The following is a 24,531-nucleotide window of genomic DNA, read 5'->3' as shown; positions in this document are numbered from 1 at the left end:
CTGAAATGGCAGATGTCACTACCAGGAGACAGAAAGAAAAGCATGAATTCCTCTTTCATGAAAAACAAGGCCATGAATGTATAAATGTAGGAGACTGGCCCCTGGGAGCTGCATTATTGTTAAGGGTGGAGGAAGCACATGTAAGGTTTTTTTCTACCTGCCCCTCTTCAGTACAGGGATGGTTGGCTGCTCAACACACTCCCCCCCCCCCCTTTTCCTTTCTTTGAACTGTGTACAGTGAAAATTGTCTTTACTGTATTTTTGTTCTCTGGTAATGTAATAAGCATGATGGTGCCTTCTATTAATACATCATTCCAGTCTTGCTGGTAATTTTGTACAGTATAGTGTATGAATTGCTGTGCTGCAAAGCCAAACAGCTGCAAAATGTTGAAAAAACATTGAAGTATATAAAAATTGCAGTATCTTTAAAATAAAAAAAAAAGGTGGATGAAGCGGGGCAGACACTTGAGATCTTGCAAAAGTACGTAGGAACAGAAATTGGATAAATGCTGTCTGTGACTGATCTGGAAGTCTTCCTTCACTCTAGGTTGGAATGACATAGAAAACCTGGGTCAGTACCATACCGCTCAGCAAACCCATCCATCTGAAAGAAATCATGGTGTAGGAGCTCAGCACAGAAGGGCCTTTTGTCTGGGTCAACATGTAAGCATTTCTGAAAAACCAAGAATACACATCGTTCATACCCAAGAAAAACTGCCTGTATTTAAATTCCTAAAAATAGAAAATTCTTTATAACCAATGGATTTTAGACATTTGCAACCAAGGATAAAGAAAAAGCACAAACCTAAATAATGATATCAATCACTGCTAATATCACACACACACAAAAGACCACCAGACATTTACTATCTCTACATGGAAATATACAACCCTCCTATGAAGCAGTCTTGCCAAAAAATCAACCTGATTCTAGTCAGGTTTCAGCTCTATTATGAGATTATAAGAAACACGGTACACAGAGGAACATGTTAAACTACATCATATGGACAATTCTATGAGATGAACCACTTAGTTTCATTAACAAATAAACTGCAAGGTTTAAACAAAAAAGAGATGAAGAAGAGCTGACAAACTGTCTTAAAAGGCAAATCAACAAACTGGGATCCACAGTTTTCATCTGGATCTTAACGGTAAGAAGAAATGATGTGAAAATCAATGAAATATGGAATACTGATTAGACAAAATATTAAGGAATTGCTGTAAATTTTTAACATCTTTATTCATTATTTCCACTTTATTTGAAATGTAGAGAGACAGAAAGAGAAATCTTCCATTCTCTGGTTCACTCCCCAAATGCCAAAGCCAGAAGCCCAAAACTCAATCCAGGCATCCCAAGTGGATGTCAGGGACCCTAGGTACTTGAGCCATCATCTGCTGCCTTTCAGGTTGTGCAATAGCAGGAAGTCAAATAGTCAGAAACTGAGCTAGGCCCTCTGATACGAGATACAGGCATTCCTAAGCCACTGCTCCAAACACCCTCCCCTATTGTGAATCTTTAAAAGTCAAAATCATCGCTGAACAGAAGGGAAAGAACCTATGACAGAACCTACTCTGCGCTTATTAATGTGCTACATGCTTCAACAGATATTAATTCATGGTCTTGCTGTGATTCATTGAAATCCTCTCAATGCCAGCAAAAACAGACAAGATTCAATAAGTTGCTTTAAATGAACAGAAAAATTTCTATGTGTTACTGTACACTTTCACTATGTAAGTGAACTGATATAATGTCTGGGATTTGCTTCAAAAAACTCTTGAAAAAGTTGAAAGTAGTATGGATAGACTAAGGATTATCATCTGTTTTCTATTCTATGTTGAAATTTCTATAACAAAATGCTTAAAAAGTTGTATGATTCTACCAAAGGGATACATGTTAGACAACAGCTTTTTAGGTTTATTTTCTTTAAATCCCTTTACAGATATACCATAAAGCAAGCCACAATGAACAGTATTTCATCTATTACAAGATTATTTAGGAAAGTAGAAATATATTAAACAAAGAATTTGTTATAATTAGTTACAAGTTTACATTTTTCCCATGAGTTAGGGAAAACAAAACAAAACAAAAAAAAACTTGATTAAACAGTATATAATCCAGGTGTTTTAGAGATAATTATTTTTTTAAATTTTTTAGAAAACTTTTATTTAATAAATATAAATTTCAAAAGTACAACTTTTGGATTATAGTGGTTTTTCCCCCCATAACCTCCTTCCCACCTGCAAACCATCCCAAGAGATAATTATTTTTATCAATACTCTGGGTAACCCTCACTAATGAGAAATTTTTGAGCTAATAATCCTAAAAGGTCAACTTTTAGAGACAACTTGATCCAAGTGAAAATTTCCCAAACATCTTTCTTAGTGAAATACAAAACAAAGGGCTGACACTATGGTATAGTGGGTAAAGCTGCCACCTGCAGTGCTGGCATTCCATATGGGTGTCAGTTCAAGTCCCAGCTGCTCTACTTCTGATCCAGCTTTCTGCTGTGGCCTAGGAATGTAGTGAAAGATGGCTCAAGTTTTTGGGCCCCTGCACCCACGTGGGAGACCTGGAAGAAGCTCCTGACTCCTGGCTTCGGATCAGTCTAGCTCTGGCTGTTGCAGCCATATGGAGAGTGAACCAGCAGATGGAAGACCTCTTTCTCTGCCTCTGCCTCTCTGTAACTCTGCCTCTCAAGTAAATAAATAAAATTTTTAAAAAGATACAAAAAAAAGTAATGTGCATTTATAAAATAGCTTCAGTACATCCAGTAGCTAAGCAAAAGACCCCTTGACAACATACTACAGGTCACAACCTAAGTCTTACTCATTAGTATTTTCTACTTTACCCTTCTTTTCATGTTCTTGTCCTACTTTTCTTCTCTGTTCCATTTACACAAAACTTGCATTTTAAATGTTAAGCATTAAAAAAACTGTATTTTGGCCGGCGCCGTGGCTTAACAGGCTAATCCTCCACCTTGTGGCGTCAGCACACTGGGTTATAGTCCTGGTTGGGGCGCCGGATTCTATCCCGGTTGCCCCCATTCCAGGCCAGCTCTCTGCTATGGCCCGGGAAGGCAGTGGAGGATGGCCCAAGTGCTTGGGCCCTGCACCCGCATGGGAGATCAGGAGAAGCACCTGGCTCCTGTCTTCGGATCGGCAAGATGCGCCGGCCGCAGCGGCCATTGGAGGGTGAACCAATGGCAAAAAGGAAGACCTTTCTCTCTGACTCTCTCTCACTATCCACTCTGCCTGTCAAAAAAAGAAAAAAAAAAAAAAACACTGTATTTTTATGTTTTTGATGAGGATGTTTTCACAGTTAAAAGATGCTACATGACACTAAATGGTTTCTTAGCGAACTTCAACATAGATCAGATTCTCAGGCCTTTGTCTCTGAAGTACCCACACCCCAGCATCACCATCAAATTATCTAAACTCTTCCTTTTTGTGCAAAAATTAAAATGATGTAAAATGATGAGAGGAAATCGTTAACTTACAAGGTAACTAGACAAGAGAAAAAGAGAAAGCCAAGTCTCTATGATGGATACGCTCCCTGTCAGAAAGTGACAAGAGGGGCCAGTGCTGTGGTACAGTTGGTTAAGTCTACTTCAAATCTCGGATGTTCCACTTCAAATCCAGCTCCCTGCTGCTGGCCTAGGAAAGCAGTGGAAGACGGCTCAAGTACTCGGGCCCTTGCACCCATAAGAGACCTGTAAGAAGTACCCGGCCTCCAATTGGCCTGGCTCTGGCCATTGCAGCCATTTGGGGAGTGAACCAGCAGATGGAACACCTTTCTTTCGTCTCCCTCTCTCTGTCTGTAGTTCTGCTTCTCAAATATATAAATAAATCCTTGAAAAAAAAAAGTGACAAGAAAGAGTAGGATTACCTTTGCTAAATCTATCACAACTCCAGAGAGCTTGGGATAGCGTCTTTCAAGAGGTTCTGATTCCTTGATTTCAGGCAACCTTACTCCAGCAAACACAGGATTTTTATAAAACAGCTCCTGGTGTCTTGGAATTAGATTACCTGGAAGTGAAAAGAGCACATACTCTGTCAGCACAAAACATGACAGGAACAGGGAAGAGATAGGTACAGTGGAATAGAAGAAACAGTGGAGCTTGGGGGCTCTCAGTATGCAAAATTAATCAAAGACAATGCTGCTACTGTCACGGAAAATGGCGGTTTTTATGGTGGCTTTGACTCATTTAGAAAAGTTCACACACTGCTATAAATAGAACTGAAGGGAGGGAGCCTAGGAAAAGGACAGGTAAAGATCATTTTTATAACTTTCCAGATGTCAGTACCAGCATTTATTTCTAATACAGTGTAAAATGCTGACCAAAGCAATATAAATAGTCATGTGGATAGAATCTAATCTTGATAAAACAATTCTATCCTTTAAGAATTTAATTTTTGGGGCTGTAGGCTAAGACTTGGCTTGCAGCGCTGGCATCCCATATGGGTGCCGGTTTATGTCCCAGCTGCCCCTCTTCCAATCCAGCTCTCTGCTGTGGCCTGGGAAAGCAGTCAAAGATGGCCCAAGTGCTTGGGCCCCTGCACCAGTGTGAGAGACCCGGAGGAAGCTTCTGGCTCCTGGCTTCAGATCAGCCCAGCTCCTGCTGCTGTGACCATTTGGGGAGTGAACCAGCAGATGGAAAACCTTTCTCTCTGCCTTTGTCTCTCTGTCTGTAACTCTACCTCTCAAATAAATAAACAAGTAAACTTTTTTTAAAAAAATAATTTAGCTTTTGAGAGACGAGCATTTAGCACAGTGGTTAAGTCGCCATCTGGGTCATCTGGGTATTGTATCAGATTGCCTAGTTCAAGACCTAGCTTCTCTCCTGTTTCCAGCTTCCTGTTAATGTGCTCACTGGTAGACAGAAGGTGATACCCCAAGTATTTAGGTCCCTATCATGCACATGGGAAACCAGGATTGAGTTCTGGGCTCCTAGCTTCAGCCTGACCCAGCTTTAGCCTTTGCAGACATTTGGGGAGTGGACCAGTGGGTGGAAGCTCTCTCTCCATCTGCTTGTGTGTGTGTGTGTGTGTCTAACTTTCTCTCTCTGGCTTTCAAATAAAATGAAAATTAAAAAAATTTTTTAAATGATTTAATTTTTGGTGAACTCATTTGCTACCTGTATCTAAAGTCAGATTTGAGCATTTTATTTTTTTCTCAACTTTAATGCCTACTTTATATATGAAAATTCTATGATAAGAAACCATGGTACTATTTATTGAATTTCTAACATAGAAGCCTAGAATCAAATAGTTAAATTAAGCTCAAGTGGTTTCCCATTATTTCCATCTTCCAAATTCTATCTTTGAACACGAAGTTGACTTTCAACAAATTTAAGGCCTTGATTGCCTAACTTTGAAAATTTTATATAAAGCACTAACAACAAAAGTCCAACCTGAAGCAAGATTAAACCACCTTGGAAGTCTTCTGTCCCTCACTCATCTTGAGGGCTAATAACATTCACACTACACCAAATGCTTACTGACTCAAAGATAATAAACAAAACATAGAGAGAACTCTTCTATCCACTGGTTCACTTCTCAGTTGCCAACAAGGGTATGCCAGGCTGAAGCCAGAGTCAGGAACTCCTCCTGGGTCTTCCACATGGGAGCAGGGGACCAACTGCAACCACCTGCTGCCTCCAGGCTGGATAGAAAGCAGAGAGTAGCCAGGACTAGCACTCGGATACTGGATGTTTACAGGCATTCCAAGCAGCGTCCAAACTCACTCTGCCAAAATGCCCACCTCAGTCTCTGCTATTTTCTTCTCTGTTGATGAGGTAAGGGAGGGGGTGAATGTGAGTAAGAACACATGTATAGTGGCTGCACTGTGCTGCGGCCAAGTAAGCCACAGTCTGGGACTCTGGCATCCCAAATCAGAGTGTGAATTCAAGTTCTGGCTGCTCCATTTCCGATTCAGCTCTGTGGTAATCAACTAGGGAAACAGGGGAAGCTGGCCCAAGTACCTGGGCCCCTGCCACCACATGGGAGACCTGGATGCAATTCCTGGCTCCTGGCTTCCACATGGCTCAGCCTGACCTTTGTGGTTACTTTGGGGAGTCAACCAGCAGACAGATCTCTCTCTCTCTCTCTCTCTCTCTCTCTCTCTCTGTGTGTGTCTCTCCCTCTCTCAGTCAAATGAATAAATAAGTGTTTAAAAAAAGAACAAATGTATATGCACTAACATCTGAGGGTTTTTTCCCCCTGTTTTCTTCCTATCTTCACTTAAAACATGTATCACTGTTAATACACCAGCAGCTTAAGAACAACACAAACAAATGTACACAGAGGAAGACCACAGCTGAAATTTCAAACGCAAGTATGTGATCTTACCTAAACACCTCATAATAAGATAAAGCTGATCAATATCAGAGTCTCCAGGAAACAGGGGTTCCCCCATGAGCATTTCAGTTACCAGACAACCAATGGCCCACACATCCACAGCTCTGAAAGAAAAGCAATGAGATATAAAATCTGGCATCCTAATATATTTACAGTGAGTACATTTGTTCTGCGTATTACTAGTTGGCATTTTTGGTATTGAAAATAGTAGTAGTATGCCTTAAATTACCTATAAAAGACATTTCCCTGTCAGTTAAAAGTTCTAATTCCCAATTTCACCTAAGTGAGATTTCCAAAAACTTCAATCATGTGATATAAGAAAGAAAAGGCTTTTGAAAAGCCAAAATAGTTTTTATGTGCACTTTAAGCTGGAAGTAAGATTCTCAGGTTTCCATTTAGAGCTTAATCTTTCCTTTTTTAAGACATAGTCCTAACAAGGATCAGTCTATTCCATGGTACACTGAGAAAAGCAAACTAGAGAACGGAGGTAGTTGTTGAGGACAGCTAGAATAGCAAAAACCAAAAGCTTAGGGATAAATTTGAAAACTCTCAAAATCAATAAGAACTCAAATTATGATGGTGTCATTTAGCACAGGGACATCAACCTTGAAATTACTTAAGGTCATTGCTGAATTATAAAATGATACAAAAATTATAGCACAGTAATAAATTCGAACTCAGAAAAATCAAGGAAATAGTAAAGAATGTTTAATATGCTCTGAAAATATAATAATTATATAAAAATTTTAGAAAGATTTCTATCAAAGGCAGCAAAAGTTATAATGCATTTTTCTTTTTTAAAGATGTATTTATTTATTTGTGAGGTAGCGTTACAGAGAGAGAGACAGAGAGAGATCTTCCATTCGCTGTTTCACTCACCATATGGCCACAACTGCCAGATATAGAGCTAGGATATAGCCGTTATAGAGCTAGGAGCCAGGAACTTCTTTCGGGTCTCCCACATGGATGCAGGGGCCCAAGCACTTAGGCCATCTTCTGTTGCTTACCCATGTGCATTACTAGAGAGCTGGATCGGAAGAGAAACAGCTGGGACTTGAACTGGCACCCACATGGGATGCCAGCTATGTAGGCAGCAGCTTAACCCACTGAACCACACTCCGGCCCCCATTTTTCTTTGAATTCATTTATGAAGACAATTTGTGTTTTTAAAATACTTCTAACCTGGGGCCAGCGCTGTGGCATAGCAGGTTAAGCCACCACCTGCAAAGCCAGTATCCCTTATGAGTGTGGGTTTGAGACCGGATGCTCCACTTCCAATCCAGCTCCCTGCTAATGCACCTGGGAAAGCAGCAGAAGGTGGTCCAAGTGCTTGGGCCCCGCACCCATGTGGGACATCCAGAAGAGGCTTCTGGCTCCTGGCTTTGGCCTGGCCAATTCCTGGTTGGTGTGGCCATTTAGGAAGTGAACCAGCAGATTGAAAATCTCTCTCTCACTCCCTCTCCTTCTCACTGTAACTCTTTCAAGTAACAAATCTTAAAAAAAAGAAATACTTCTAACCTTGCCTACTTTACTTTGCCTCATTCTAACAGTGTCAGCCTTTTTCCATCAATGTTAACCTCTCTTTACAAGTTACAAAAATATCTATTTCCAACTTACAATTTAAAAAAATCACTTATTTAATTTCCCTTTTAAAATAAGTATACTCACCCTAACTTGTTGCTTAAGAGTGTTTAAAGGAGAAACACCAAAAATGACTAAAAAATCTCTTTATAAAGTTCCCTAAACTCAAACTTTTCTTTCAGGGTTAGAGGGACCATTTATTATACTATAAACAAATCCCAGACTTAAAATCTGCTCCCTTGTATTACTGGTGTCTTACTTGCCATACTTGACATCACCAACCAGTAGTTCTGGAGCTCTGTACCATCGAGTTGCCACATAATCAGTGTAAACCTCTCCGGGAGCTGCCAGTGTCCGTGCAAATCCAAAATCACATAACTTGACAACGCCAGACTGGGAGACCAATATATTCTCTGGCTTTATATCTCTATGTATGATCTAAGACAAAAGGCATAAGACAAAATATCTGACACAAAATTCATCACTTTTCAGCACTTGCCATGTATAGGGCAGCTTTCTGTCTCTACAAAGAATACAAATAAAGTACATAAAAATTGTCCCCAGCTTTAAATAACCTAGGACCTGGCTGGGCAAGAAAGAACACTCACGCTTGAAATTTTGTTTAAATACTCCAAGATAAAGGGTAAAATAATATAAAGTTGTCCTTCCGAATCCATGGGAGATTGGTTACAGGACTCCCAATGGATTCTGAAATCTGAAATGCACAAGTCCCTTATAAAAATGGCATATTATTTACATATGAACTCTGCACATCCTCAGGGGGCCAATTTTAAAATTAATTACCAAATCAACTATTGGTTAAAGACTGCTTTCAAAACTAAGAGACTAAGCTATCATTAAAGAATGGGAATGTTCAAGAAAAATTTTTATGAAAAGGGGTAGGCTTGGGGGCCGGCACATAGCTCACTTGGTTAATCCTCCATCTGCGGCGCCAGCATCCCATGTGGGCGCTGGGTTCTAGTCCCAGTTGCTTCTCTTTCAGTACAGCTCTCTGCTGTGGCCCGGGAGGGTGGTGGAAGATGGCCCAGGTGCTTGGGCTCCTGTGCCCACATGGGAGACCAGGAGGAGGCACCTGGCTCCTGGCTTCGGATTGGTGCAGCGCCGGCCATAGTGGCCATTTGGGGGGTGAACCAGTGGAGGGAGGACCTTTCTCTCTGTCTCTCTGTCTCTCTCACTGTTATAACTCTACCTGTCAAATAAAAAAGAAAAAAAGAAAAGGGGCAGGCTTGGGACAGGTGCTGTGGCATAGCGGGTAAAGCTGCCACCTGCAGTGCCAGCATCCCATATGGGTGCTGGTTCAAGTCCCAACTGCTCCACTTCTGATCCAGCTCTCTGCTATGGCCTGGGAAAGCAGTAGAAGACGGCCCAAGTCCTTAGGCCCCTGCACCGGTGTGGGAGACCTGGAAGAAACTCCTGGCTCCTGGCTTCAAATCGGTACAGCTCCAGCAGTTGCGGCCAAACGGGGAGTGAACCAGCAGATGGAAGACCTCTCTCTCTCTCTGCCTCTTCTTTTCTATTTAACTCTTTCAAATAAATAAATAAAAACTTTAAAAAAAAAAAAAAAGGAAAGAAAAGGGGTAGGCTCTAAGGTATGTCTTTTATTTCAGGTATAACATGCATAAATGTAGAAACATAAGGGGAATGCAAGTGAATGTAACAGGGAAACCAAGAGTGGAGATGGAAATATTTCACGAAACTGTTGGGATTGGGAGTAGGATCTAGAGGAAGGTTGGATAATGGGTACCAACACAGAGATAGAAGGAAGACATGGAGTGACCAGGGTGGAGTAACTACAGTTCATAAGAGTCTACTATATATTATGAAGAACTAGAAGAGAGGAGCTCCAAACATAAAGAAATTATAAGGAGATGGAAATGCTAATTATATTGATTATCAGTACACATTATATATCTTGGAATATCACATTGTGCCCCCATGAACATGTGTACACTGTTACATGTTAGTAAAAAATATGTAGAAAACCCTTGTGGGATGTGAAAAAGTAAATTAAATTTTTTTAAGAGAAACTATGGGGAAATGTATTTAGACTACAGGTTGTATGACAGGGAGGAAGGCTGCCTCAACTCCAGCCTGGGAAGTGAGAGCTTGTGTCACAGCCCCAGAAAGCTACGGACATGACATGACCAGTGTGGAGGTTAAAGACGTTGGTCATAAACAAACTGAAACAGAGAGAAGGACTACAGGCAAGGAGAGCAGTGGGCCAACTATGAGGTGACACGGGTTCAAACTAGGCCAGTGCTTGGAGGAATGTACAGAAGGAGATACGGTTTAGAATCATTTTTAATTGAGATCAACAGAGTTCAGGAGTAATCTCAGATATTTTATTTCAACCTAAGAAAAGAAAATAAAAAGAACGGTGGTTCTACTACCAATAATAGAGAAATCTTTGCAATGTTTATTTTGAAGGAATCATTAGTTAAGTTTTAGCTATATGAGCTTTGGATGGAGTGCTGAGCACCTACAGAGAGGTATCCATCAAGCCGTCAGAGATGTAAAGAGCGTTAAAAAAGGTCAGGGGTTAAGATTTCTAAAGAGACTCAAAGAAGAAAACAGGATGCCGGGATAGAGACAAGGTTAAAAATTCTACACGTAGGTAAAACAAATTATTGACCAAATTCTCTAATATGAGTAAGTTTTATTTCAAAATTTTAAAAAATTTGTTTTCAGTCTTTTCAGAAGACAAAATGGCAGTCTGCCATTGATGACAGTGTTTCATAGGCTACCCACTTTTACTGTGAAGACACAGGTCCAATTCCAGATCACCTGTGCCGGCACAGAAAGGGCTGAATTGGAATTTGAGAGACTTGGGCACTAGTCTCAGGTTTTCAGTACAGCCTTAGACAACTCAATATTTCTGGATCTATCTTTTCATTTGCCAAATTAAAGGGATAAAGTACATGACTGCCATGCTCCCTCCTAACTAATACTCATGATTTCTGGCAACAACAGAACCTAAGCATAATCAAGATGATAGGAACAAAATTTTTTACTAAAAGCTATCACTGCAGACTGGGGGTGTGGGGCAAAGAAAGTTTTACAAACAGCATAGGCTCTGACATGGATCTTTAATATTAGGTATGACCTAAATAAACTATCACACTTACTAATTTCAGCAAAAAAAAATTTTTAGGAGTCTCAACAACCTTAAAATTTCCCATAGAATTGGGTCAAACTTGAAATGACAGCAAACTTAAATTTGTTTTTAAATATATTTACTGAGCCTAACTCACAAAAGGCTTAAATTATATTTTAAATTATTGAAATCCAAGTATTCACAGAGATACATGTACAAATGAATAATGTATAATAATAACAGTGCAATAAACATTTTGATTTTCTTAAAAGTCAGACATTTCATCCTATATGCATATGTGTATATAGGTTTCCATGTACACAAGTGTATTTTTGCCATTCCCACCATAATATCTCTCTGCTTTAAGAATAGAAATAACTAGGGCCAGTGTTATGGTATAGAAGGTTAAGTCACTGCTTGTGATGCCAGCATCCCGCATCAGGAGTGCCAGTTTCTGAGTTTTGGTTTCTCTGCTTTCAACTAATGTGTCTGGGAAGGCACTGCAGGATGGCCCTTGTATCTGGGCCTCTGCCACCCACATGGGAGGCCAGGATGGACTTCCTGGCTCCTGGCTTTTTGTATGGCCCAGTCTTATCTGTTGCAGCCCTTTCAGGAGTGAACCAGCAAATGGAAGGTCCTTCTCTATGTGTATGTGTGTGTGTCTCACCCTGTCACTGTGCCTTCCAAAAAAAAAATAAATCTTTTTTTAAAAAAATAGAGTAGAAATAACTGCCTAGAAAACAAAACCTTAGCATATATTTCATTAATATTAGCAACAGCAACATAGCTAACACTTGATCATTTATATTTTGAGCACCATTCTACATGTTTTATGTTTTAACTTCCTCTATCTTCATAATAACCCTATGAGATATATGTCATTATTATCTCCATTTAACAGTGGGATAGGAGTGAGGATTGGAGAAGAGCTCCGAGAGGCTTGAGGGAAAAAGTGCTATGAAATCATAATCTAGGAGAGTTTGAGAGCACATGGGCCAGGAAAAAGTAGTGTAACTGTAAGGCAACACAGAAGCTCCCTTGAGGTAACTGATCATAAATTATTAGAGTAAGATCAGTTCTCTCCCCATAAAATATTCACATTTTATATGGTTTAAAGAGATATATGAATGCTCTGCATGGAGCTGCTTGGTATTAAAATCTACTGCTTTATTTATTTATTTTTATTTTTTTGACAGGCAGAGTGGATAGTGAGAGAGAGAGAGACAGAGAGAAAGGTCTTCCTTTTTGCCGTTGGTTCACCCTCCAATGGCCGCTGAGGCCGGCACATCTCGCTGATCCGAAGCCAGGAGCCAGGTACTTCTCCTGGTCTCCCATGCGGGTGCAGGGCCCAAGGACTTGGGCCATCCTCCACTGCCTTCCCGGGCCATAGCAGAGAGCTGGCCTGGAAGAGGGGCAACCAGGATAGAATCCGGCGCCCCAATCGGGACTAGAACCCGGTGTGCCGGCACCGCAAGGCGGAGGATTAGCCTGTTAAGCCACGGTGCCTGCCAAAATCTACTGCTTTAAAGACAGAATGGCACTCATGCCAGCAGCATTTGTCTCCACAGTGCCTGCATGTAATAGAAGATCTAAAGCTACTAAATGGGTTACTAAATACAGGTTGATTAGTCATGAAAGTATAAAATATATGTATATATATATATGTCATAAAAGTATAAACTATAAAGGGACACAGAAGCAAACATAGGCAGGACACATTCAAATATTCTTCAATAACAAGAAAAATCAAAGACTTTTTTGTCTACTAAATCCATAGGCAAGTCTGTCCTTAGTGTGGAGTTTAAACCCCTGACTTCAAAAGTACAGGCCCATTAGGATGACACGCTTATGCTTTTTATGAGGAGCCTGAATCAGTGCCACTGAGTGTGTGATTCAGTAACACCTCATTCTAGGCTGAGTCTCTGCACACTCCACATTATTATATTTTACATATTCTATCTCTGTAAATGATGATTTTTCTTTCTAACATATAAACTGGCATTCAATCTCCCAAGCTTGGTCAATGGACTAGAATGTATATATTCTCACAGTTAGTTTTCTCAAAATGAATTTCCTGAACCTGGATCATTCCAAAGTTGTCAGGGGATCACTTGAAGGGCCTCCTAAGGAAGGCCAGACAGTGTTATTCCTAGATGAAAACTAGATATCTGCCTCTGCTGAGCAATTTCCATACTGCACATATCTTAATTACATAATAAAACCACAAAATAAAAGACAGTGAAAGAAATAAAAACAATGAATAAAAAAAGGAACACATCAAATGTTTAGGTCATAGATACAGAGATGTGTTTCCTTCTTTTTAGGATTACTTTTAGCTTTGAAATTTTCTACCATTAATGTTTACTGCTTTTACAATCAAACACAAAATCATTTAACACATTTTGTAAAACTGATACAACAGGAGTATTGAATTACTCATTTTATACCTATAGGTGCCATTTTTCTCGCAAGTGCTTTCATATGATACTCAAAAGCTATAAAATGATTTTGATAGACTATAGGATAAGGGTAGATTTTCTTTTCTTTTTTTTTTTTGGCAGGCAGAGTGGACAGTGAGAGAGAGAGACACACAGAGAAAGGTCTTCCTTTGCCGTTGGTTCACCCTCCAATGGCCGCTGAGGCTGGCACATCTCGCTGATCCGAAGCCAGGAGCCAGGTACTTCTCCTGGTCTCCCATGCGGGTGCAGGGCCCAAGGACTTGGGCCATCCTCCACTGCCTTCCCGGGCCATAGCAGAGAGCTGGCCTGGAAGAGGGGCAACCGGGACAGAATCCGGCGCCCCAATCGGGACTAGAACCCGGTGTGCCGGCACCGCAAGGCGGAGGATTAGCCTGTTAAGCCACGGTGCCTGCCAAAATCTACTGCTTTAAAGACAGAATGGCACTCATGCCAGCAGCATTTGTCTCCACAGTGCCTGCATGTAATAGAAGATCTAAAGCTACTAAATGGGTTACTAAATACAGGTTGATTAGTCATGAAAGTATAAAATATATGTATATATATATATGTCATAAAAGTATAAACTATAAAGGGACACAGAAGCAAACATAGGCAGGACACATTCAAATATTCTTCAATAACAAGAAAAATCAAAGACTTTTTTGTCTACTAAATCCATAGGCAAGTCTGTCCTTAGTGTGGAGTTTAAACCCCTGACTTCAAAAGTACAGGCCCATTAGGATGACACGCTTATGCTTTTTATGAGGAGCCTGAATCAGTGCCACTGAGTGTGTGATTCAGTAACACCTCATTCTAGGCTGAGTCTCTGCACACTCCACATTATTATATTTTACATATTCTATCTCTGTAAATGATGATTTTTCTTTCTAACATATAAACTGGCATTCAATCTCCCAAGCTTGGTCAATGGACTAGAATGTATATATTCTCACAGTTAGTTTTCTCAAAATGAATTTCCTGAACCTGGATCATTCCAAAGTTGTCAGGGGATCACTTGAAGGGCCTCCTAAGGAAGGCCAGACAGTGTTATTCCTAGATGAAAACTAGATATCTGCCTCTGCTGAGCAATTTCCATACTGCACATATCTTAATTACATAATAAAACCACAAAATAAAAGACAGTGAAAGAAATAAAAACAATGAATAAAAAAAGGAACACATCAAATGTTTAGGTCATAGATACAGAGATGTGTTTCCTTCTTTTTAGGATTACTTTTAGCTTTGAAATTTTCTACCATTAATGTTTACTGCTTTTACAATCAAACACAAAATCATTTAACACATTTTGTAAAACTGATACAACAGGAGTATTGAATTACTCATTTTATACCTATAGGTGCCATTTTTCTCGCAAGTGCTTTCATATGATACTCAAAAGCTATAAAATGATTTTGATAGACTATAGGATAAGGGTAGATTTTCTTTTCTTTTTTTTTTTGGCAGGCAGAGTGGACAGTGAGAGAGAGAGACACACAGAGAAAGGTCTTCCTTTGCCGTTGGTTCACCCTCCAATGGCCGCTGAGGCTGGCACATCTCGCTGATCCGAAGCCAGGAGCCAGGTACTTCTCCTGGTCTCCCATGCGGGTGCAGGGCCCAAGGACTTGGGCCATCCTCCACTGCCTTCCCGGGCCATAGCAGAGAGCTGGCCTGGAAGAGGGGCAACCGGGACAGAATCCGGCGCCCCAACCGGGACTAGAACCCGGTGTGCCAGCACTACAAGGCGGAGGATTAGCCTGTTAAGCCACGGCGCTGGCCTATGGGGTAGATTTTCATATTTTCATACTTTCTAACTAGGCAAGAGAACATGAACTAACAAATACATAGATCCTCAGGTATTTGCATTTGTCAAAACTCATCACTTAAAATTTTTGCATTCCACTTAGTAAAAAGTACCTCAAAAAAAAAAAAAAAAAACAACCCAGAAAACAAATATTTAGTGTTTCAGTGTACTGACGTCAGCAACTTACTTTTAAAATCATAATTAAGTAATACAGGTTAATAGTTCACTAATAGTTGAATAAATATATAATAAAGCAAATACACCAAACAGTTAATAAGTACAGAATCTAAACAGCAGGTATGCAGAGGAATGGCTAGTCATTATGTACCCTTACAACTGTTCAGTATGATCTGAAAATCGCACAATAAAATGTTGGGTGAGGGGAGTTAGAAGACATGTACTATGATACAAGAAAATTATCAATATCAGAGTAACAAAATTCATTCTTATTTTACTGATTCAAACTTTAAACAAGTGCCTCACTAGATAAAGTAACTGGTATCTGGATAGTCGATGATTGCCAAATAAGTACTTAAAACGAATACTTACATTGTGACTGTGACAAAATCCAATTCCATTAATAATCTGAAACAAATACTTTTGAACTACTTGGTCATCTAGTCCATTTGGAAAGAGTTCCAAGTCATCAAGAATTGTGTGGTCAACAAATTCAAAGACTAGGTACCATCGTTTTTTTTTCTTACACACCTCCAACAGATTCACCAAATTTTCATGCCTCAGTTGCTGTTATTAAAAAAATGCAAAATAGTTTTATAAGATCAAATTAATCTAAAATGGATGTTAGTATAAGAGAAACATAAATAAAATGTATATACAACGTAAATTATAAAAGTATATTTTGGTTTTTGAATTACAATTGAAAGACCATATTGCTTCTTTCTCCTCTCAGAGAACACAATAAAGCCAATGAGAAATGCAACACCATTGATGAAACCAAGAAGGATCTATGACCGTTAGCCACAACAAACATGATGGGACTACCAAATGGAGTGTGGAAAGACACCAACAGATCACCTGTGGCTACAAAGTTGGCAGCGGGAACATTCTCTGAAGTTGGTGAAATATCTGGAAAGAAACGTAAATTCTTCTTTGCTATAATGGGAATGGGACCTCTCTTCTTTTCCCCTCCTCTCCCTCCCCTCTCCTCTCTCCTCTCCACTATCCCCTCCCCTCTTCTCTCAGTGGCACAGCAGGTTAAGCCGCCAACCTCGGCACAGACATCTTATGTGAGGGTGGCTCAAGTCCCAGATACTCTTCTTTCTAGCTCCCTGCAAATACACCTAGGAAAGCAGCAGAGGATGGCCCAATTCCTTAGGCCCCTGCACCCACATTGGAGACCCAGATGAAGCTCAAGCCATCACTGTTGCCCTCTAGAGCCTACATTAGTAGAAATCTGGAGTCAGGAACCAAACTCAGGTAACTCAGATGTTGGACTCAGCATCTTTTTTTGTTTTTTTTTTTTAAGATTTATTTATTTATTGAAAAGGCAGAGTTACAGATAGGCAGAGGCAGAGAGAGAGGTCTTCCATCTGCTGGCTCACTTCCCAAATGGCCCCAATGGCTGGAGCTGAGCCAATCTGAAGCCAGGAGCCAGGAGCTTCCTCTGGGTCTCCCACATAGGTACAGGGGCCCAAGGACTTGGGCCATCCTCCACTGCTTTCCCAGGCCATAGCAGAGAGCTGGATTGGAAGTGAAGCAGCCGGGATTCAAACTGGAGCCCATATGGGATGCCAGCACTGCAGGCGGTGGCTTTTCCCACTATGCCACAGCTCCAGCCCCAACTCAAGCATCTTAACCAGCATCTTAACCATGAAACTAAACATCCATCTCAGTGATTATATTTTAAAAAGAAGATGACTACCTCCTTGATGGTAGCAGAGAAAGTAACTTTGACCTACCCTCCTATTGAGAATCCTTGAAGTTAGATACATTTTTTTTACAAAAAGATCTATTTATATATTTGAAGGACAGAAGTACAGAAGAAGAGGAAGAGGGAGAGAGAGAAGGAGAGGGAGAGAGAGAGGGGAAAAGGGAGAGAGAGAGATCGATGGATCTTCCATCCCCAAATGATCGCAATAGCTGAGGCTGGGCCAGGCTGAAGCCAGAAGCCTGAAATTCCATCTGGGTCTCCCACATGGGCAGTAGGCCCGTGGGCAGTAGGGGCCCAAATACTTGGACCATCTTCTGCTGCTTTCCCAGGTGCATTAGCAGGAAGCTGGATCAGAAGTGGAGCAGCCAGGACTCAAACTGGCGCTTATCTGAAATGCTGGAATTGCAGGTGGCAGTTTAATCTGCTACACCATCAGGTCAGCTCCAAAAGTTCTAAAATTTCTTTGTTAAATCTTCTTAAACATCAAAATAACCAAAAAGATAAGAATTACTAGGCCAAAATAAAAAACTTGAGAATCCAGAAAGCTAACCTCAAGAATTTGCTATGAAGTTACAAGTGTGACACTCAGCTTTGATTTTCATGGTCCCACAGGGTTAAAACAGAAAAGTTCAAAATCCAAAAGCCTTCTAAAGTTTGGGTCTCTGAGAATCCACCCCTATGTTAAGCTAGGATCCCAAGAACTACACGTTCCAGAGCAAAAATGGGTAGAAATAAACCAGGCATCGCTAGACTTCACATCACCCGTAATGGTTCAAGAAACCTCAAACCTTGAACATAGATTAAAACATTGGGTTGGGGACATCCCCATACAACAGGCAGAAGCAAATCAGTATCATCTCTGGAGGAATATAACTTAGCATCCAAATATTTCTAAAAATAACTTTCCTTTTTTTTTTCTGACAGGCAGAGTGGACAGTGAGAGAGAGAGAGACAGAGAGAAAGGTCTTCCTTTGCCGTTGGTTCACCCTCCAATGGCCACCGCGGCTGGCGCGATGCAGCTGATCTGAAGGCAGGAGCCAGGTGCTTCTCCTGGTCTCCCATGGGGTGCAGGGCCCAAGGACCTGGGCCATCCTCCACTGCACTCTCAGGCCACTGCAGAGAGCTGGCCTGGAAGAGGGGCAACCAGGACAGAATCCGGTGCCCCGACCGGGACTTGAACCCGGTGTGCCGGCGCCACAAGGTGGAGGATCAGCCTGTTGAGCCACGGCGCCGGCCTAAAAATAATTTTTCAAAAACAATATTCAATACAAAAAGATAATGAGAAGAACAGGAAAACAAGACACCATAAGCAAGGACTTTTAACTTAAGGAAGTCCTGGGCTGATAGCATGCCTATATCCAACAGCAACCAGAACTGGGAAACTTTCAATGTAAGCAATGTTTTTCCCTTTATTCATTTGAGAGGCAGAGCAAGACATACAGAGAGAAAAAGTGGGAGCTCCTACCGACTGGTTCACTCTCCAAATGCCTGCAATAGCCAAAGCTGGGCAGGGCTGAAGCTAGGCACTCAATCCAGGTCTGTCATGTGGGTGGCAAGAACCCAACTACTTGAGCCATTACTGCTGCCTCCTATAGTCTGCATTTACCAGGAAGCTAGAATCAGTAGCCACAAACAGGTTTCAAATCGAAGCATTACAATGTGGAATTTGGGCATCCCAACTAATGGTTTAATTGCTAGGCCAGAGGACCACCCAGCCCAAATAAAAATGTTAATTAGTAAAAGCAGTCAATTACTACAGGGGACAAAAGAAGACTGGCTACCTAAGGTAAATTTCAAAAACAGCAAATAAGAGCAGCTACTGCTTTTAGAGCTGAGGGAAAGTACACAAGAAAGAACTAAAAATTTGAAGAATTCCCAACCAGCATCAAGAACTCAATCTTTCTTGGAAAGGGCATGGTTGTCAAAGAGATGTACGATTGCCAGTGGTGAAGATCTTTGCCAGAGGATGCGGGCCAAAAATCATAAAGTGGCCAGCCAGTTGGCAGACAAACTTACCAGAAAATGCAGAGTCCATAGTTGGTCCATGCTGCAGTGCATAACCAGACCTCCCACATGGTGATCTGCCTCCAGCTAGCCAGCAAGAAAGCACACCAGTTCTGGAAGAAAAGCCTCTTCCTTTTGCTAAGTACTCAAAACATCCTTCCATGCCCTCTATTTATTGACAAAACCCCAAATCCAACCAGTTGGCAATAGAGAAATATTTGAAATCTCCACAAGGCAGGTCAAAAAGAGTTATTTGGAAAATATGACTACTGGCATAGTGCATGTGAACATGGAATAACAAAATAAAAATCTCTAAAGGAAAAATACATACATCCGAGCCTCAAATTATTCCTAAAAAATAATGTTTTTGTTTTTGTTTTTTTGACAGGCAGAGTTAGACAGTGAGAGAGAGAGAGACAGAGAGAAAGGTCTTCCTTTTGTTGGTTCACCCCCCTAAATGGCCGCTACAGCCAGCATGCTGCACCGATCCGAAGCCAGGAGCCAGGTGCTTCCTCCTGGTTTCCCATGTGGGTGCAGGGCCCAAGGACCTGGGCCATCCTCCACAGCAGAGAGCTGGACCAGAAGAAGAGCAACCGGGACAGAACCGGTGCCCCAACTGGGACTAGAACCCGGAGTGCCGGCACCACAGGCAGAGGATTAACCTAGTGAGCCGCAGCGCCGGCCAAAAAAATAATGTTTTAAATATAATGTCCAGAATAAAATCAAAGACAAGCAGACATACAAAGAAATAAGATACTATAAGTAAGAAACACCAGAAAATATAGACAATCTAACAGTTGAAGAATGACTTTAGATATTAGAATTATCACAAGAAGGTACTACAAAAAAAAAAGCTAGCCTCAAAAATTTGAGTGAACTATAAAAAGTGACTAGCAGATTTGAACCCAACTAAAAATTCTAGAATGGAAAAGTACAATAATCTGTTTACAATAATAACAGACCACATAATTTATAACAACTATCCCACTGATTATAAATAGAAAAGCTACTCAAAATACATAAAACAACTACTTGAAGGGACCAGAGAGATAAGATGGTTTAAAAAAACACTTAGGCTAGGATCTAAAAGAAGATAGAAACCCAGGGAACTGAGCCAGGCAACAGGGGCAGTCTTTCTCTTAACCCTAGAAATATATGGCAATTCAGATGGGAGACTAAAAGGCTCAGTGGCACTTTTAGTCTTTTGGGCCTAAAGTAGCACTAATCTGTGACATCAGGTAAGAAGAGGGACAATGTTGATGATATTCTTTCACTATGGGAAGAAAGAGAGTACTGGTGATATTGTCCAATTCCAGGAGAGTCGAGTCCTTAACCCTGGGCCATGTCCTTTGTACATCATCTGCAATATATGACTGCATTATTACTCACTCACTATCTCACCCAATTTTGTGGGAAAGTAGGACAGAGCCAGCTTGTCATGGTCACAGCTACCAAGGCAATCTAACCCGAGCTTATCTGGGCTGGGTCTGATCTCAGAGGTGCCCCAGGAGGTGAGGAAGTTGGATATCTGGAGGCTCTGGGCCTAAAAGTCCAAAAATTATGAGTAAGTGTGAACCATCAGTAGACTGTCTTAGGGACTACAAACCAATCTCAAATCACATAAATACCCTAAAATGCATTAAGATGATATCATATTTTTTGCATCCTTTTTTTTCCCCCAAAGACCTTTTCTTTAAAGAGTACAAATTTCATAAGTAGAATTTTAGGAATATAGTGATTCTTCCCACCAAAGCCACTCTCCTACTCCCACCCCACCTCTTCCTCCCTCTTCCATTCCCATTCCCATTCTCAATTTTTTTTAAAGATTTATTTTTATTTATTTGAAAGACAGAGTTACAGAGAGAGGTTGAGACAGAGAGAGAGGTCTTCTATCTGCTAGTTCACTCCCCAGATGGCTGCAATGGCCGGAACTGTGCTGATCCGAAGCCAGGAGCCAGGAGCTTCTTCCAGGTCTCCCACGTGGGTGCAGGGGCTCAAGGACTTGGGCCATCTTCTACTGCTTTCCCAGGCCTTAACAGAGAGCTAGATAGGAAGAGGAGCATCTGGGACTAGAACCGGTAACCTATATGGGATGCCAGTGCTTTCAGGCCAGGGTTTTAACCCACTGTACCACAGTGCCAGCCCCTCCCATTCTCAATTGATTAAATTTCAATTAACTTTATACACAGAAAATCAACTCTGTACTAAGAAAAGATTTCAACAATTTGCATGCAAACACACACACACAGAGAACAAGTTTTACAGTTAATTCTCATAATACAACTCATTGAGGACAGAGGTCCTGCATGGGAAGGAAGTGCACAGTGACTCCTGTTGTTAATCGAATAATTAACAATCTTCTGTATGACGTCAGTGATCACCCAAGGCTCTTGACATGACCTGCCAAGTCTAGGGAAGCCTTTTGAATCCACAGTCTCTGTCAGTATTTAGATAGGACCATAAGCAAAGTGGAAGGTCTCTCTTCCCTTTAGAGAAAAGTATATCCTTCTTTGATGGCCACTTCTTTCCACTGGGGTCTCACAGAGATCCTTCATGTAGGACATTTTTTGACACAGTATCTTGGTTTTCCATGTGTGAAATGCTCTCATGGGCTTTTCAGCCAAAAGAGAATGTCTTAAGGGCTGATTCTGATGTCAGAGTGCTATTTAAATGATTGTCATTTTATGAGTCTTCCCATGTTGGAACATTCTCTCCTATTTAATTCCATCTATTATTATTAACAGACACTTGATCATATTTATACAATCTCCTTAGCACTTAATCCTATCTACATGATCACTTTAACACTTAATATAATCATTTTAGCACTTAAGATGGCATTTTTACCACCCAACTTAATGGGATTTGGGGTCCCATGGCAAGTTTTTAAATTGTACCCTTAGAAGTAAAGTCCACAGGAATGTATGTAGAACTATAAAGATTTACAGTTACAAACTTCCTCCTCTCTTTCATAGTCCCACTCCTATTTTTTACTGAGATTTATTTTCAATTGACTTTATACACATATGATTAACTCTATGTTAAGTAAGGAGTTCAACAAGTGGTATGAAGAAGAAAAAAAAAACTGTTCCTCGACAATCAAGACAAGGCCTATTCTAGTCACTGCTTCTCAAAGTGTCAATTTCACTTCTACAGATTTCCTTTTAGGTGCTCTATTAGTTATCACAGATCAGGGAAAACATACGGTATTTGTCCTTTGGGGACTGGCTTATTTCACTACGTATGATGTTTACCAGATTCATCCATTTTGTTGCAAATGACTGGATTTCATTTTCTTTCGACCATTGTGTAGGATTCCATAGAGTACATATCACATAATTTCTTTATCTAGTCTTTAGCTGACAGACATTTAAGTTGATTTCATGTCTTAGCTATTGTGAATTGCACTGCAATAAACATGAGGGTGTAGGTAACTCCTTTATTGCTGATTTCATTAACCCTGGGTAAATACAAAGAAGTGGGATGGCTGGGATATATGGTAGGTCTATATTCAGATTTCTGTGGTATCTCCACACTGTCTTCCATAGTAGCATTACCAGTTTACATTCCCACCAACAATGGATTAGGGTAACATTTTCCCCACATACTCACCAGCATTTGTTGTTTGTTGATTTCTGTATGAATGCCATTGTAAATGCAATGAGGTGAAAACTCATTGTGGTCTTGATTTGCATTTCCCTGATGGCTAGTGATCCTGAGCATTTTTTCATGTGTCTGTTGGCCATTTGGATTTCTTCTTTTGAAAAATATCTATTTAAATAATTGCCCATTTCTTCACTTAGTTGTTTGTTTTCCTGTTGTGGAGTTTCTTGATCTCTTTAAATATTCTGGTTATTAATCCTTTATCAGATTCATAGTTTGCAAATATTTTCTCTCATGCTGTTGGTTGCCTCTTTACTTTCCTGTTTCTTTTGCAGTACAGAGGCTTCAAATTTGATATACTCCCATTTGTTAAATTTGGCTTTGACTGCCTGTGCCTCTGGGGTCTTTTCCAAGAACTCTTTGCCTGTGCCAATATCTTGCAGGGTTTCCCCAATGTTCTCCAGTAATTTGATGGTATCAGGTCATAGATTTAGGTCTTTAATCCATTTTGAATAGATTTTTGTGTAAGGTACAGGTCCTGCTTCATACTTCTGCATGTGGAAATCCAGTTTTCCAAGCATCATTTGTTGAGACTGTCCTTGCTCCAGGGTTTGATTTTAGCTCCTTGGTCAAATATAAGTTGGTTGTAGATGCGTGGATCGATTTCTGGCATTTCTATTCTGTTCCATTGGTTTATCCATCTGTTTTTGTACCAGTATCAGGCTGTTTTGATTATAACTGACTTATAGTGTGTCTTGAAATCTGGTATTGTGATGCCTCCGGTTTTGTTTTAATTGTATAAGGTTGCTTTAGCTATTCGAGGTCTCCTGTGCCTCCATATGAATTTCAGCATCATTTTTTTTTCTAGATCTGAGAAGAATGTCTTTGGTATTTTGATTGGTATCACACTGAATCATAAATTGCTTTTGGAAGAATGGACATTTTGATGATATTGATTCTTCTAATCCACGAACATGGAAGATTTTTCCACTTCTTGTGTCTTCTTCTATTTCTCTCTTTAATGTTTTATAATTCTCATTGTAGAGATCTTCGACATCCATGGTTAAATTTATTACAAAGTATTTGATTTTTTTTGGTAGCTACTGTGAGTGGGACTAATCTTAGAAATTCTTTCTCAATCGTGGCATTGTCTGTGTATACAAAGGCTGTTAATTTTCGTATATTGATTTTATATCCTGCTACTTTACCAAACTCTTCTATGATTTCCAATAGTTTCTTGGTGAAGTCTTTTGGATCCCCTATATATAGAATCTTGTCATCTGCAAATAGGGATAGTTTGACTTCCTCTTTTCCAATTTGTATCCCTTTGGTTTATTTTTCCTGCCTAATGGCTCTGGCTAAAGCTTTCAGCACTATATTGAATAGCAATTGTGAGAGTAGGCATCCTTGTCTGGTTCTGGATCTCAGTGGGAATGCTTCCAACTTTTCCCCATTCATAGGACACTGGCCATGAGTTTGTCATAAATTGCCTTGATTGTGTTGAGGAATGTTCTTTCTATCTCAATTTGCTTAGAGTTTTCATCATGAAAGGGTGTTATAGTTTATCAAATGCTTTCTTACATCTGTTGAGATAATCATATGGTTTTTGTTCTTCAGTTTGATAATGTGATGTGTTACATTGATTGATTGATTTATCCCTGCATGCCAGGGATAAATCCTACTTCGTCTGGGTGAATGTTCTTTCTAATTTGTCGTTGGA

The 24,531-nt window shown here is 40.3% G+C and overlaps 1 protein-coding gene across 2 annotated transcripts in view; it reads right to left on the bottom strand.

Annotated features, from left to right (window-relative positions):
* The window catches only part of CDKL2 (cyclin dependent kinase like 2), a 56,465-nt gene that overhangs the window by 18,410 nt on the left and 13,524 nt on the right, over positions 1 to 24,531 (bottom strand). For both annotated transcript variants that reach the window (XM_062198666.1, XM_062198665.1), the window contains exons 3-7: positions 15,863 to 16,057; positions 8,198 to 8,376; positions 6,349 to 6,461; positions 3,887 to 4,026; positions 585 to 673 (exon numbers count right to left, since the gene is read on the bottom strand). In XM_062198666.1, coding sequence (XP_062054650.1) covers positions 585 to 673; positions 3,887 to 4,026; positions 6,349 to 6,461; positions 8,198 to 8,376; positions 15,863 to 16,057 — 716 coding nt within the window. The remainder of the gene's footprint in view (positions 1 to 584; positions 674 to 3,886; positions 4,027 to 6,348; positions 6,462 to 8,197; positions 8,377 to 15,862; positions 16,058 to 24,531) is intronic.

This window comes from Lepus europaeus, chromosome 8 (assembly GCF_033115175.1).
Source record: "Lepus europaeus isolate LE1 chromosome 8, mLepTim1.pri, whole genome shotgun sequence".
In the NCBI taxonomy this organism is placed as follows: Eukaryota; Metazoa; Chordata; class Mammalia; order Lagomorpha; family Leporidae; genus Lepus; species Lepus europaeus.
This window is presented reverse-complemented; position numbering and strand designations above follow the sequence as displayed.